A 12,492-nucleotide genomic window follows, 5' to 3' on the forward strand; every position below is an offset into this window, starting at 1 on the left:
TGTGGTACGGCCGGCGCGGGGCCGGGGCGGCGCGGCGCGTGTGGCGCGGTCGTTGCCGACCCGGCGGTCTGTGGGGACGCGCCGGGGTCCCGCTCCTTCATCCACGGACGCGCTTCCCCCCGCGGCTCTCGGGAACCACTACCATGGACAGGACCGCCGTGGCCAAGATGGGAGCGATGGCGAGCGCCAGCGTGTGCGCGCTGGTGGGCGGGGTGGTGCTGGCGCAGTACATCTTCACCATGAAGAAGAAGACGGGTAAGAAGACCAAGATCATCGAGATGGTACGTGGTAAGAGGCCGAGAGCCCCTCGGCCGCATGCCCTTCTCCTTCGACTTGTCCTGCGGCCGGCGGCTCCCTACGGCCGCTCCCGCGGGGACAGGCGGATATCCTGAAGGGATATCTGAAGGGGCAGAGGGGGGATGTTGTGCCCGGTTTTGGATTTCTGTAAGGACAGAGGATGGACGCAAGAGCACCTGCGGTTCCACCACAGCGTGACCCACTAGCGTGGAAAGTGCTCCCTCCTGGCCTGTCCTCTCCGGCCCATGGGATACATATGTACCTGTGGGTCTTAGTGGTGGTTTTAAAGCCTGCTTGTAACTTGCTTAAAAGAAAATTGGGACGTGCACACGCACGTGTCCAACCATCTGTTGAAACTGGGAAGCACTGCCTGCTCACGGTTACTATAAAAGGAAGATGGAGCTCGCTCGCTCTCTACTGCCCTGGTTAAACTTGTTATTTAGGGTACTGTTTAAATATCTGCTAAATATCCATAACTGGATGGTAAACGGTCTTAGTTTGGACAACATGCTGATCATGTGGAAATCCTTCAAAATTAGCGATTTGTACACCACTGTGCTGAAGAACTGAACTGAAACCATCAAATCGGTTGGTGTTGGCCAATGTATCTTTTGTGCTCTCCCCTGCAAAACTTTACTAAACGCTCAGATTTATGGTTTCTTTAATTACACGTGGAAACATGTTTTGCTAAGAGCTAGGATTGTGTATGTAAATTGTGAGCTGCCTGACTACTATCTTGGCCATACGTTGCCACACTTGCCAGCGGAATTCATACAGTGCAGTTTATGATAACGTGGGTCCAAGGAAGAATTCCGCTGTGAGTTTTTGCTAATTATAGAGTCATCGTTCTTACTGTTGAAAAAGATATTGTTTCTAGTCATCAGTCATGTCATTCAGCAGTTTGGAGGCAGGTGCATTACTTTTTAGTTTCTCTGAGCCCATTTACAACAGGTAGTACTGTAGTGCTAAAACTTACTTTTTAGTTATGTGAACAATAAAATAGCAACATCTAAAAGCCTGATCACATGAGCACTCAAAAGGCAGACCCAATAGTTTCACTGACTCCTATTCACAATACCTGATTCGAACTGTAGTTCAGAAAGTGCCTAATAATTGCTGAAGACGTGTTTATATTAACTCTCTGTAGAATGTTTAAGTGGTGTTTTGGCGGGGAAGAGCTAAACTTTTATCTTTGTTGCAAAGATTTTGCTTTTGATAGGGGAAAAAATGTTAGGCCAATGCTAAACTGATTTCTGGTAAGTGAATTTCTAAAGTATGTACTTCAGATAACATTTTCAGAGCACTGTTGTTGGACACAAATCTGTGATCCTAAAGAGATACTTCCAAAAATTTTGCTTTTATGATCAGAACTTTTCTCAGCTTTAAATTGCAAGGAAAATGTTAAACTTGTTGAACGCATGTCAGCTTTCTCATGCAGAAACCTTTTTCTTCAGTTGGATGCAACATATTAGTACTATCTGCTCACTTAACAAGCGAGCATGTCAGCCAGTATTCAAGTTGGTAGCTTCCTGAGCTAACAAATACCTTCAGTTCTGAAGATGCAAGTCTTCTTTCATAAGTAGTATTTTCAGTAGACACATGTGTTCAGCCTGTGCAATTTCTTCAAAGTAAGTGAAATAGTTATGTAACTTTTATACTCAGGAGTTTAGTTTGTCAGATAAGGGCAAAAATGTGTTTGCATGTTTTATTTGAATATGCTGCATTGTGAGAAGCTTCCTGAAATAGTTTTACCCACCAGTGTAGATTTCATTCAACATCTTTCATTTACAGGACACTGTATCAGTTTTATTTTATCTCAAGAGAGACCTTTCTATGAGCTGTGGGGAGAAAGTGCTGTTTTCCAGTCTGTATTTAGCTAGGTTAGAGTAGTGGTGAGGAACAATACTGTTTTATTGAAATGTATATTTTCTAATACATGAGGCGGATCTTCCGTGTTAGATTAAAATTACAGGATTCTTCTTGTATTTTCAGCAGATTTTTTTGGTTTAAGTTTTCTTCAGGGAACATTGCACTTTGGTTTTATACTCACATTAGACTCAGAATTACCTTGCTATATAACTTTTATCAAAATCAGTAGGGAGCAGGCCAGTTTACACTTTAGTTATCTGAATTCTCGCATAATAATGAAATTTTTTTTCATTATAATTAATTACAGCAATTTTTTTTTTACTTTTTTTTAATTTAAATGAAATTAGATTAATATAAATGTAAGTTAAAAATTACTTATAGCTGTCTTTAAATGCTAAAAAGACAGTGACTTTTCCAAATCAAATAGAATATCTGTAAGACAAGAAAGTATCAGGGATTATGATGCCAAGAATGTTTGATGTGAAGAAAAGTAGAAAGGATTTTCAATCATTGTAGAAAAGAGTAACTATGTTTCCTTGCTCAATAATAAAAGTCAAGAAATTCTTAAATGTCTAGCTCACATTTCAGTGGATGATTTCCTTAGCACAGTAGCTAGCCTGTTACACAAATTTAATCTTAATGAAAACACCTTAAAATTACTGCATCTTATATGAAAGAAAAGGTTTAAGTTTGAAATTAAAGTGTTAATATTGTGTCTTCATCAACCATCTGTAGTTTGCAAACAGGGAGTTTCCCTTAGGCACTCATGAATGTAGACAGAGTTACTTCAGCTCCACTTCTGAAGTAACAGAGGCATTAATAGTAAATATAGAGCCAGTCACATGAAGTTCTACTCGGTGTGTTAAGAAACAACCATCTCTCAAAGCCTTGTGTATTACTTTGCACAGCCAAATTGCCAATTCTGTGAAATTATCCTAAGTGTTCCCATAGTCAGGTGAAGGCAAAAGTTATCTGCAAGGTTGCTAACTTTAATTTAAAAGGATGGTTGATAATTAATTAGATTCTGAAAGTAACTTTTTAGATAATGTTTCATGTCTACTTTAAAAAGAGATTAAACCTTGCAATGACATTCAGTCTTTTGGATTTTTCAGGTCTCAGACAAGTTTTCAGTGAAGTTGTGGATTCTGGTATAGCAAATAGTTGTACTGACAATAGACTTCAGTTTCGTGATTACCTTTTGCAAAGCAGTTTGAGCAGTTAAGCACAAAACAGGTGTTCGCTAACTAGAGTGGAAAATGTTGCCTGAGACTTTCAAAAACACTCACCTGTAAGGAATAGCCTATGTTAATTGAAATATGAGGTTAATATAAGAAAAACTTCTTAATGAAGTAACAGTATTTTCTGTTTCCTGTTTCATACACAAAGGTGTTAGAACCCTGGGGTTTTTTCAGCAGCTTATTCCTCACTCTTTAATTTTGGGGCTTTTTATTGCATTTCTCTTATAGGGATGAGAAACATAATAGAGCTGGTTGAAAACAGAATAGCAGAATACCTTAAACTGAGGCTTCCTCTCCCAGGTTTCTTTTCCAGAAAACTGGGAAGAGATTAGTTACATTTGTTTATTTCTCTGTTCTCGCCCTGAAGTGAGGGGATGTAATTACACCAAAAAGAGACTTTGTATCAAGTTACAGCAACAACAAATTAAAAATCAACTTAAAAGCAATGTCTGAGTTTACAGGAAACGTTTCAATCACCCATTCTTAAATGTCTCTGGGCAGTTTTCATTTTATTGTGTTAGGGGAGGAAAAGAAATGCATGGATTTTTGCATTATTAGAGTTTACTTGGAGAGAAATAAGTAAACGAATAAGAAGAGAGGTAACTGCTATTTATCTGCTTCCCTAAGAAATAAAGGAACAAATTCTGTGACTAAGACTGTTACAGGGTTTATGTGGCAGGTTTGTTTTTTTTTGTTATGATTACTTTCTTTTACTCACCAGTCTCTGGTGAGACTAGGTTCTTGTTTCAAAGGGCATAAGAGCATTTGTGCCGCAGATGACGGATACAGACCCTTACAACTGGCAGCAATCACACACCACTTTACTTCTTTATTCTTACCTTGTTGCTTGTAACTAGTTGTTATAGTAACTGCGACCTTACTCCAGCAGGTTGACCTCCAGGTGGAGGATAAAGTAGAGGAGCATGCAGTGTGTAGCATACATATTAGAGAATCTAAATGGTTAGTGTTTGAAACTCCTTCATACGGACTTTTGCCTGTACAAAGATGAAGAGTTTGAGCCTGAGTAAACTGGAATCAACAAAAGGGGAACAGAAGGAAAATGGACTGTCTCTAAAGATACCACTGCAGGACATGGTCACTGTCTGAGTATTGCAGTGATAATATTTGAAATGTGACCTTGAGAGCTATCCAGTGATGTGTTCCACATGGGAATAATGCTGTTCAAAAAGAATGGTGCTGTGAAATAAACCTAAGTAGTGAAAAGAACTGCTGAAATATAATACTGCCCCTACCTATTAACATGTGACTGAGAGCCCTTATATTACTAGTGACTAGCGTATTAGAATAATTTTTAGAATATTTTTAACATTTTTAAACCAAGTTAAATCTGATATGACCACTGGAGATGCCATATAAATATTTCTATAAAACTTGGTTTTTGTTTAGACTGTATTCCTCAGTAGGAATACACATTGACAGTGATAGACACCAATTACTAAAACAAGGTTGTGGTGCCCACAGGTAGTTTGCAGAGATAATAATAATATATGCCACTTAGAGAATGCATAATATGTGTGCCTAATATAAGCCACCTTGCATAATAGCCACCTAGAATGTGGCTTGTAGAACAAGTTTACATGGAACAGAAAAACCTTAAGCACAATACACGTTGATACAACCTACATACTAGTAATAGTTTTTTATTCTCGCTGTAAAATAATTCATTTGGAAATTTAAAAAATGTGGGTCCTTGGAGAATAAAAATTGACTCAATGCCAGTGTTTTCTCCTCTAATTGTTAAGAATAAAAAAGTTGTCTATTATACAGATTATGTACATACTAATATTTCACTTAATTAATATAATAAGCTGATCCTACAATTCAACTTTCTGTTTCAGAAGTAGGTTTTAATTTTCTGAAATTGCTGCTGCCTTGGGTTTTTTTTATTTAATTCAGCAGATCTTGAAACATACATTCCTACAAGGAATAGGTATGGGAAGATCAATTAAATCTGTAATTCTGCATTAGTTTCCTTAGGACTCATTTATCCTACTTCCAACAGTTCTCAAAAACATGATGATCTATATGTGAAAACTGAGCCCCAAGTAGTAAGTATAAGCCATGTCAGGCTATAATATATATTGTAAGTATGGGCTCAGAAGAGTTTGTTTGCTGCTTTCTTTTATCTTTTGTATAAAGTCTTTCTCCAAAACAGAAAAGCAATCTTTCAATGAATCACTCTGCTCTGGAATATATTTACCTTCTAATAAGTGCTCGGTATGTGTTAAGTCATATTTTTAAGTGATTTTTCTCCTCCTTCTGATAACTTGTGGTTGTTGGTTGAGATATAATGGCATGTGTTCCATTAAACTTTTTACAGCTTAAGACCAATAGCAAATACTGCAAGTATTAAACATGTTACCTTTAACTGTCAAACAATATAAGCAGTAATAAGTTTTTTTTAGTTATCTGAATACACATATCATTGCAAATCTTTTCATATTACAAATCAAAGTTGCATAGCATTCCAATCGTACCATTCAGTCTTGAGTTAACAGAAACTGTCAGCTTTTATAAAATATAGCTAAATTGATCAATATAGGTATTAAAGAGACCCAGGGTATGGATCCATGCATTTATAGATAGGAGGAGCTATAAATTCAATAGCAATGGAGCTGTAAATGTAAAAACATCGCAATTTGTGTAATTCTGGAAAGTTGAAAATGCCTGAACTTTGGAAGATATTTCCTTTAAAAAACAACAAACAAACAAACCCAACAGCTTCTTTTTACCTGTTTTCACTAGCATGAGTAACATAACGCAAAATACATATTCTTTTCTATGCTGGCTAGTTCCAGTTTATGTTACTAGCCTTCAAGCCATCAGCCACGCTTCTTCCCTGCATGTGTGCATGCAAGTGTATTTTGTGCAAGTACAGTACAGTATACTCTTCAGCTACTGTAAAGAGTAATTCTTGGAGAGACATTAAGGGAAAATATTAGAAAATAAGCAGAGTGTTAAATTTTACTGCTGTATTTTGGTGCGTTTGTCAGACGGTAATTAATTTTCAAGATGTGAATTTTCGCTGGCTGAGCTGCATCGGACAGCGCCGAGCAGCAGGTGGCGGTGGTGCGAACCGGGGCTCAGCTGTCCCGGCCGGTCTCTGAGGTGGATGAGGGACATTGCCCTTTAAGGAATCCCGCGACTGGCATTTCTTGGCCACTGCCTGAGAGTTCAGTACAACTGAACTGCTCCTGCATGCAGAGAGCCCAGACTAGCAGCTCTGTCTCTGCTGCCTGTCAGATGCTCAGCAGTGAAATTTGGCAGATCCCATCACATGCTAAGTGCAACTGAGAGGCAGGAATAGCTCACAACTCTTCTTCCCGGCCTCCTTTCCTAACCACTGTGCAGAGATATAAGGTCAGATAAGGCTGGGCAAGATAGTTGTGTAAGTATACTATTGTGGAGGGTGTGGAAAATAAAAGTTAGAGCATGAGGTCTAACTTTTCCTCTGGCCTTCTTGCAGTCACATTACTGTGCAGCAGTTGATCTGTAGTGCCTGTTTCTTCCTAGGGCAGAGATCTTCACATAGCAGTTATGTTGACCAGTTGCTGGATGTCAGTCATGTTCTCCTATCCAAAAGTCTTCAATCACCAGTGGTCAGCTGCTGTAAAACATCAGAGAACCTATGATGATTGCAGTAGGCAAATTTTTTAGTCCCATGTTTATCATTCAGCAGCTTGACTGGCACTGTACCATTAAGTTGGAATCCATGGTTGTTTTGTTAGTCACCTCTATCTTAGGTTATTTGTGTGGAGTTTCTGACTGTTCAAGAAAAAAATCAATGTTCATTAGAAGTCTACTGGATTTTTTTTAATTTGGCTAATCCTAGTATCGATAGAGTGCTTTGTTTGAATGTTAAAAAAAGAGACATTTTTCAGTGTAAGTGGACATATATTTAAGGTCACAGCACATAAGTCAAAGAAGATGCCATTTTTAGATACTAAAAGTAACTATATTATTTTCATTCACCAATGCCACAAAAGAATACAGAACTGCACTGACTTGTCTCAGACAATATTTACAAAAATAATTTTTAATAACACTTCTATAAATTATGGAAATAATACCTATTGCTAGAAGGAAATGTGACTTCTAGTTTCATATATATCAACCTTTAAAAAAAGAGTTAATTTATTTAATTTGTAATTTTATTTTATTTTTAAAGGGCTGGGGCAAAGCCCAGACTTGGGCACTGAAGATTCATTAAGTGTCTGAATATAGACTTTCAGACTTCTTGAGCCACCAAGATTCCTGTTCAAATCTACTTGTTCTTACTTGTTTCCCACTTATTAGCTGTAGCTTCCTTTCTGCACCCTTATATAAGTATCTGTTTGTCTGCTTTGCAAATTGGATCACTGAAATAATCCAAGTTTATTAACGGTTTAGTTTTTTTTACCTAAGAGTTTGCTTTGGTCCACCTTAATGCTGACAGAATGAATATGATTGAAATGTACCATTAACCCTGTTCCTTTAAAGCTTTTCCCTCTTTGCTGGAAACTTACTAGTTCTCAGACTAAAAATGTAGTTTTTACATTCAGCAGTTACTGATGTAGCACTTACTGTTGTGAACTGCATTTGCCTTTGCAACATGTATCAGCCTCGGTTTGGTCTGCATGTTACCATGGAAAAATGGCACGTGAACTGAAAGAAATTAGAAATTAGCATGAAGCAGTAGCATATTAACACATTAGCAGTAGTAAAGTGCAAAGTATAGTAGTGGTAGTATTACTACAGGTTGGTTTTTGCACACGTGGTTTATCGATTCTAGAAGGCAAGTACAAGAAATCAGGAGCATCCAATTGCATCTTTGAATGGATCCAGCAGTGAGAAACACCCATAAAACAATGAGGCATGGAGGCACCACAATCCCTCATGCCTGTTACCTTTAAAAGTCTGTGGTAGCTGTATTTCATCTTTAGACTTAACCGATTATTTTTTACAAGAACTTTAAAGAAGGATCTGTACTCAAAGAGAACCCAACAGTTAAAAACTTCATTAGTCTCAATGTGTAATTTAATGGAAATATTATATTAGCACTACAGTCTTCTATGAGAATTGTAGTGTCTGGTAATGCATTGTAGATTAAACTTTGTCCTGCTGACTTTGCTTTCAAACCGAGTCCCACAACTCCACTATTCAAGGGTCAGAGTTTATTTGATCTAGATACAGCATTCTTAGGCTTAGTGAAAAAAAATCTAAGCAGATGTGGTTTTTTTCTTAGAAGTAGATAAGAGAAGAAGAGAATCAGCAGCAACTGCTTCAGTCCAAGCTGTGGGCTTAATGCAAATTCCATTCAAGATAGCTTTATGTGGGAAACTTCCAAGGAAACAAGCATTTGTTTAAGTTCTTTCAGTGCATGTGCATATAGATATATAAGGGTATTTAGTTATAAAAAGTATACATGCAAATGTACAATTTTGGGGAAAATAGTATAGCTCATCAAAATTACATTATTATGCAAGGTGAGCTTTTGTACACCTGATAGCTAATTAAGAATTTGTAAACATACCACAGTATATTTACATACTGCCAGTTCTTAGAATTCTGCACTTTTTGCCTAGATATTTTGAGGAAGGATTAGCAGCCTCACCTGTAAGCATTATGTAAGTAAGTGTTAGATTCTGTGTAACATGAGAGAAGTGGATCTTTCAAACAGCCAGACTCCAACACGCTCCGTAGCAGTGCCATAGGAAAACGAGACTACCGCTCCAATTAAAAAATTCTTATTTGTCAAAATGAATTTTCTGTATCTGTGCTCTCAGAAGAAGAACTGGCAAGAAAAAGGAAGGATGGGGTAAAAAAATAAGATACTTGCAATTAAACACTATCAGGAAAAGCAAATTATTCTCCCTTCTCAGGGCCTTTTCCAGTTCTGCTCTATTGCCTGTAAGGTAAAGAACCCAGAACTGCATTTGGTATTTAAGCTGGAGGTTCGTAATGGAATTATAAAGGGGACTATCCAGAGAGTATTGGTAGGAAAAGGCACCAGTGAAATAAAACTATGAAGGCCAAGAAAAAAGCCTCAGTTTTCTTCTGTCCTGCATTGAGTGAGTGTCACAACCTTGATTTCTTCTTTCAATTTTGGTGCTTATATTCTCTTCTTTTTTTGCAAGGGCAGGAGAGAAACAATGAAGCTAATCAGATTAAATTTTTGCTAAGTAGGATGTCACTTATAGAGTGATATTTCCAAGATAGATACTCACTGATTACTAAACAATACATAACTTCCTTTTTAACCTGCTAGTTAAAAAGGTTCATTCTCTCCAAAGTGAGGGAATAGGAACTAAGCACAGAGATGAGGTGATTCCCCTAACATATATAATCAGAGAAAAAAAGATGGCCCTCTGGAGCTGTATTCATTCATCCCGGAACCTGTAGTACTGGTTCTGTATGTTCTGTACCCCCTATATTCTCTCAGACTAAGTTTTGACCTGGACTAATGAGTGACAGGAGGAGATCACATAAAATACTGGAAATTCAGGCCTTAGTTACTATTAGTTCTTCATAGACTTCTACAGAGAAGTTGAAATGTTGCATGAAGCGTTAACTTCTATTGCCACAGTTGTTACAGTTCTTTCTGAGTTTTGTGATGTGTAACAATACCTGTGTTTGAAAAATAATGTGTAAGTCCATCAAAACCTCTTACCCTACGTTCTGTTACCTGTAATTCAAGATACCAAGTCAGCAATGTGTTTGGCTTACCTTCACTCCTGCTTTCTTGTAAAAGTCAAAATGTCTGTTGATTTATCACCAGCAGAGATTGCTGCCTTTGGAGTGGTTTTGTAAGCATGAGAGGAAGGTGCATAAGGGACAATGATGCTGCAGTATCTTTTATTCTCTCATCAGAGAGATGAATTAAATACAACAAGAAAAAATGCTTAAAAAGTTTAGCTGTTCTGTATACATTCAACTGTATGTGTCAGCACTAATAACTTAGTGTTCAATACAGCCATAAATGGTCAGACTTTTAGATGATCACCAGTTTTCTCATGTATTGTAAAGAAAGATGGATCTCTGATCAGATCCAGAAAATCTCTATCAAAAAAAAAATTGTTAAATATGTTTTGTTATATATATATATATATATATTATAATAATATTACCATTCAGGTTAAAACCTTCACCTTCTTAGCATATATCTTCTCTGGATTTATCACAGTTTAATGAATTAAGTCTTTGATATGTCCTTAGCACTTTTCTATAGGATGTGCTATTCAAGCTCTTCTTTTTGAAGAATCATACTCCTCACAAATCATCTCTATAAAGACATACACTTTAATATACAAGTAATTTTTCTGTATTGCATCATACCAATTGCAAATATGGCTAGTATGGGTTTTTTTACACTAAACATTTACTGGAAAAAATATGTAGTATCCAACCTTCTTGCAAGACAACCTTCTAAATCTTTATGTACCCCAGCTTCATCAAACTGAGCATTTATCTTACTTTCCTTGTAATTGTCACAAATATCAAAAGCTATTCCTGGAACCAGCATGCTGCTCATTAACTCAGTTCACTAGGGCATGAATAATAATCATGTTTGAATACAGTTGGCTTGTGTTGGTTCCTTTCTTCTGCTTGGTTTTGGTATCTGAGTATACTAAGGTTCAGGTAGCTTTCCTTGTCTTGTAAGATTATATCAAGTAGACTGCTTTGGAAAATGAGTACTAAGTAAACTTCCTACAAAAGCAGAATTAGATAACAAATACAGTTCTTTAATATTTAAAATTGATCCCTACTATAAAGCAAGGTATTGCTTAAGTAAAGCTGAGCAATATACGAAAAATATGGGGATATATTCAAATTTGTTCAGTTGTAGTAGGGTCACTAGAGAGGAATAAAAGGTAGTAAGCTCACAAAAAGACTCCAGTTAATGTTTACACTGCAGACAGGTTTCAGTCACCTCTAAATTTTGTAGCAAATATTCTAATGAGCAGAAATTACTCCTAACTATGTCCTCTTTCTTCATCTTTAAAAGCTGATGTCAGTTTAGTTGAAGTATTCAATTTTTTACTTAAAAAAACAGTTAAGGTAAGTTACCTAACTTTCTTAGGTAACTTACCTGTGCTCTGTTAATGTCTTTCCACAAATAGATGCAACTTAGGGCAAGGGTGTGTAAGGACCGGTAAAACCAGTTTTTCTTTACTTTAGACTAAAACTTGCAGTGTTTCATATTCTTTGAGAGTATCCTGAATCTCTGCACACCAGGCTCATCTAACACACCAGCATATAAAGTTGAACTTTTTCCCAGTCTTACATGAATGACAAATTACCTAATGTTTTAAGTGCTGTTCTTTTTTACCTCTCTCTCTTTTTCTGTGTAGAATATTCTGTAGTTGAGATATGGCCCTCAGCCAAAGAGAAAAGGTTAAAATAGAACCTGTCTGTTGACATAGCTATACCTCTTTAGTTCGTGGATCTTAAAATATATTTAAATGACCTTCCATATTTCAAAGAGTAGAAATGTCATGCTGGAGTTTGTTTTTCTCTCTTTAAAAAATTAGTGGCAATTTTAATTCATCTCTTACCAGAAGTTAAACACTGTAAACAAAAACTCAACTGACTTAAATCAGTAGTAACAGAACATGGTTAGTAGGAGCTGTTGTAATTGAAGTGTTTGACACAAAGGTTTCTTGCAGTTGAAAAGACAGTTTTCCTTGTTTTGTAGACGAGGAGTTTCATATATGACAATTTCATTAAAGTGAAAGTACATTATTGATAGAGATACAGAAGCTGTTTTTCTAAGAATTAGGTGTTGGCTGCATTAATGTTTACATAAATTTTGCTCACGTCATTCTCTAGCTCTTTCACTGAAACTGTAATAATTTATGTGAAATGCTTTCTATTTAGTCTGGTATACTCAAAAACAGTCTGCAAGAGCTGGAATTAATTTCTGTAATTCTTTTTTTTTCAATCTGGAATTGTATTTAAATTTAATCAAATAAAATAAGAAACCTCCTTTTTCTCAGTTCCCTGACTTTCATAAAAAGCACGCTAATTTTCTTTAAATTCTTGACAACATTAGAATTCATTTTCTCACTGAATCACATCTGAGAAGTGC

At 36.7% G+C, this 12,492-nt stretch overlaps 1 protein-coding gene and 1 long non-coding RNA gene across 8 annotated transcripts in view; one reads left to right on the plus strand and one right to left on the minus strand.

Moving 5' to 3' along the window:
- Nucleotides 1–12,492, plus strand: part of NT5C3A (5'-nucleotidase, cytosolic IIIA) — a 27,067-nt gene continuing 14,575 nt past the window's right edge. Inside the window, exon 1 of one of the 4 annotated variants that reach the window (XM_051789164.1) lies at nt 1–255. In XM_051789164.1, the coding sequence (XP_051645124.1) occupies nt 144–255 (112 nt within the window). In that variant the 5' untranslated portion in view covers nt 1–143. Of the gene's footprint in view, nt 282–12,492 lie in introns of all 4 variants that reach the window. The other 3 variants (XM_051789165.1, XM_051789166.1, XM_051789168.1) reach the window with 3 other exon arrangements.
- The window catches only part of LOC127471825 (uncharacterized), a 26,756-nt gene continuing 18,160 nt past the window's right edge, over nt 3,897–12,492 (minus strand). For all 4 annotated transcript variants that reach the window (XR_007904770.1, XR_007904768.1, XR_007904767.1 and 1 more), the window contains 2 exons: nt 7,989–8,069; nt 3,897–7,032 (listed from right to left, as the gene is read on the minus strand). This is a non-coding gene — a long non-coding RNA (uncharacterized LOC127471825). The remainder of the gene's footprint in view (nt 7,033–7,988; nt 8,070–12,492) is intronic.

This window comes from Manacus candei, unplaced genomic scaffold (assembly GCF_025592945.1).
Source record: "Manacus candei isolate 608988 ecotype Guabito, Panama unplaced genomic scaffold, ASM2559294v1 h1tg000026l, whole genome shotgun sequence".
Taxonomy (NCBI): domain Eukaryota; kingdom Metazoa; phylum Chordata; class Aves; order Passeriformes; family Pipridae; genus Manacus; species Manacus candei.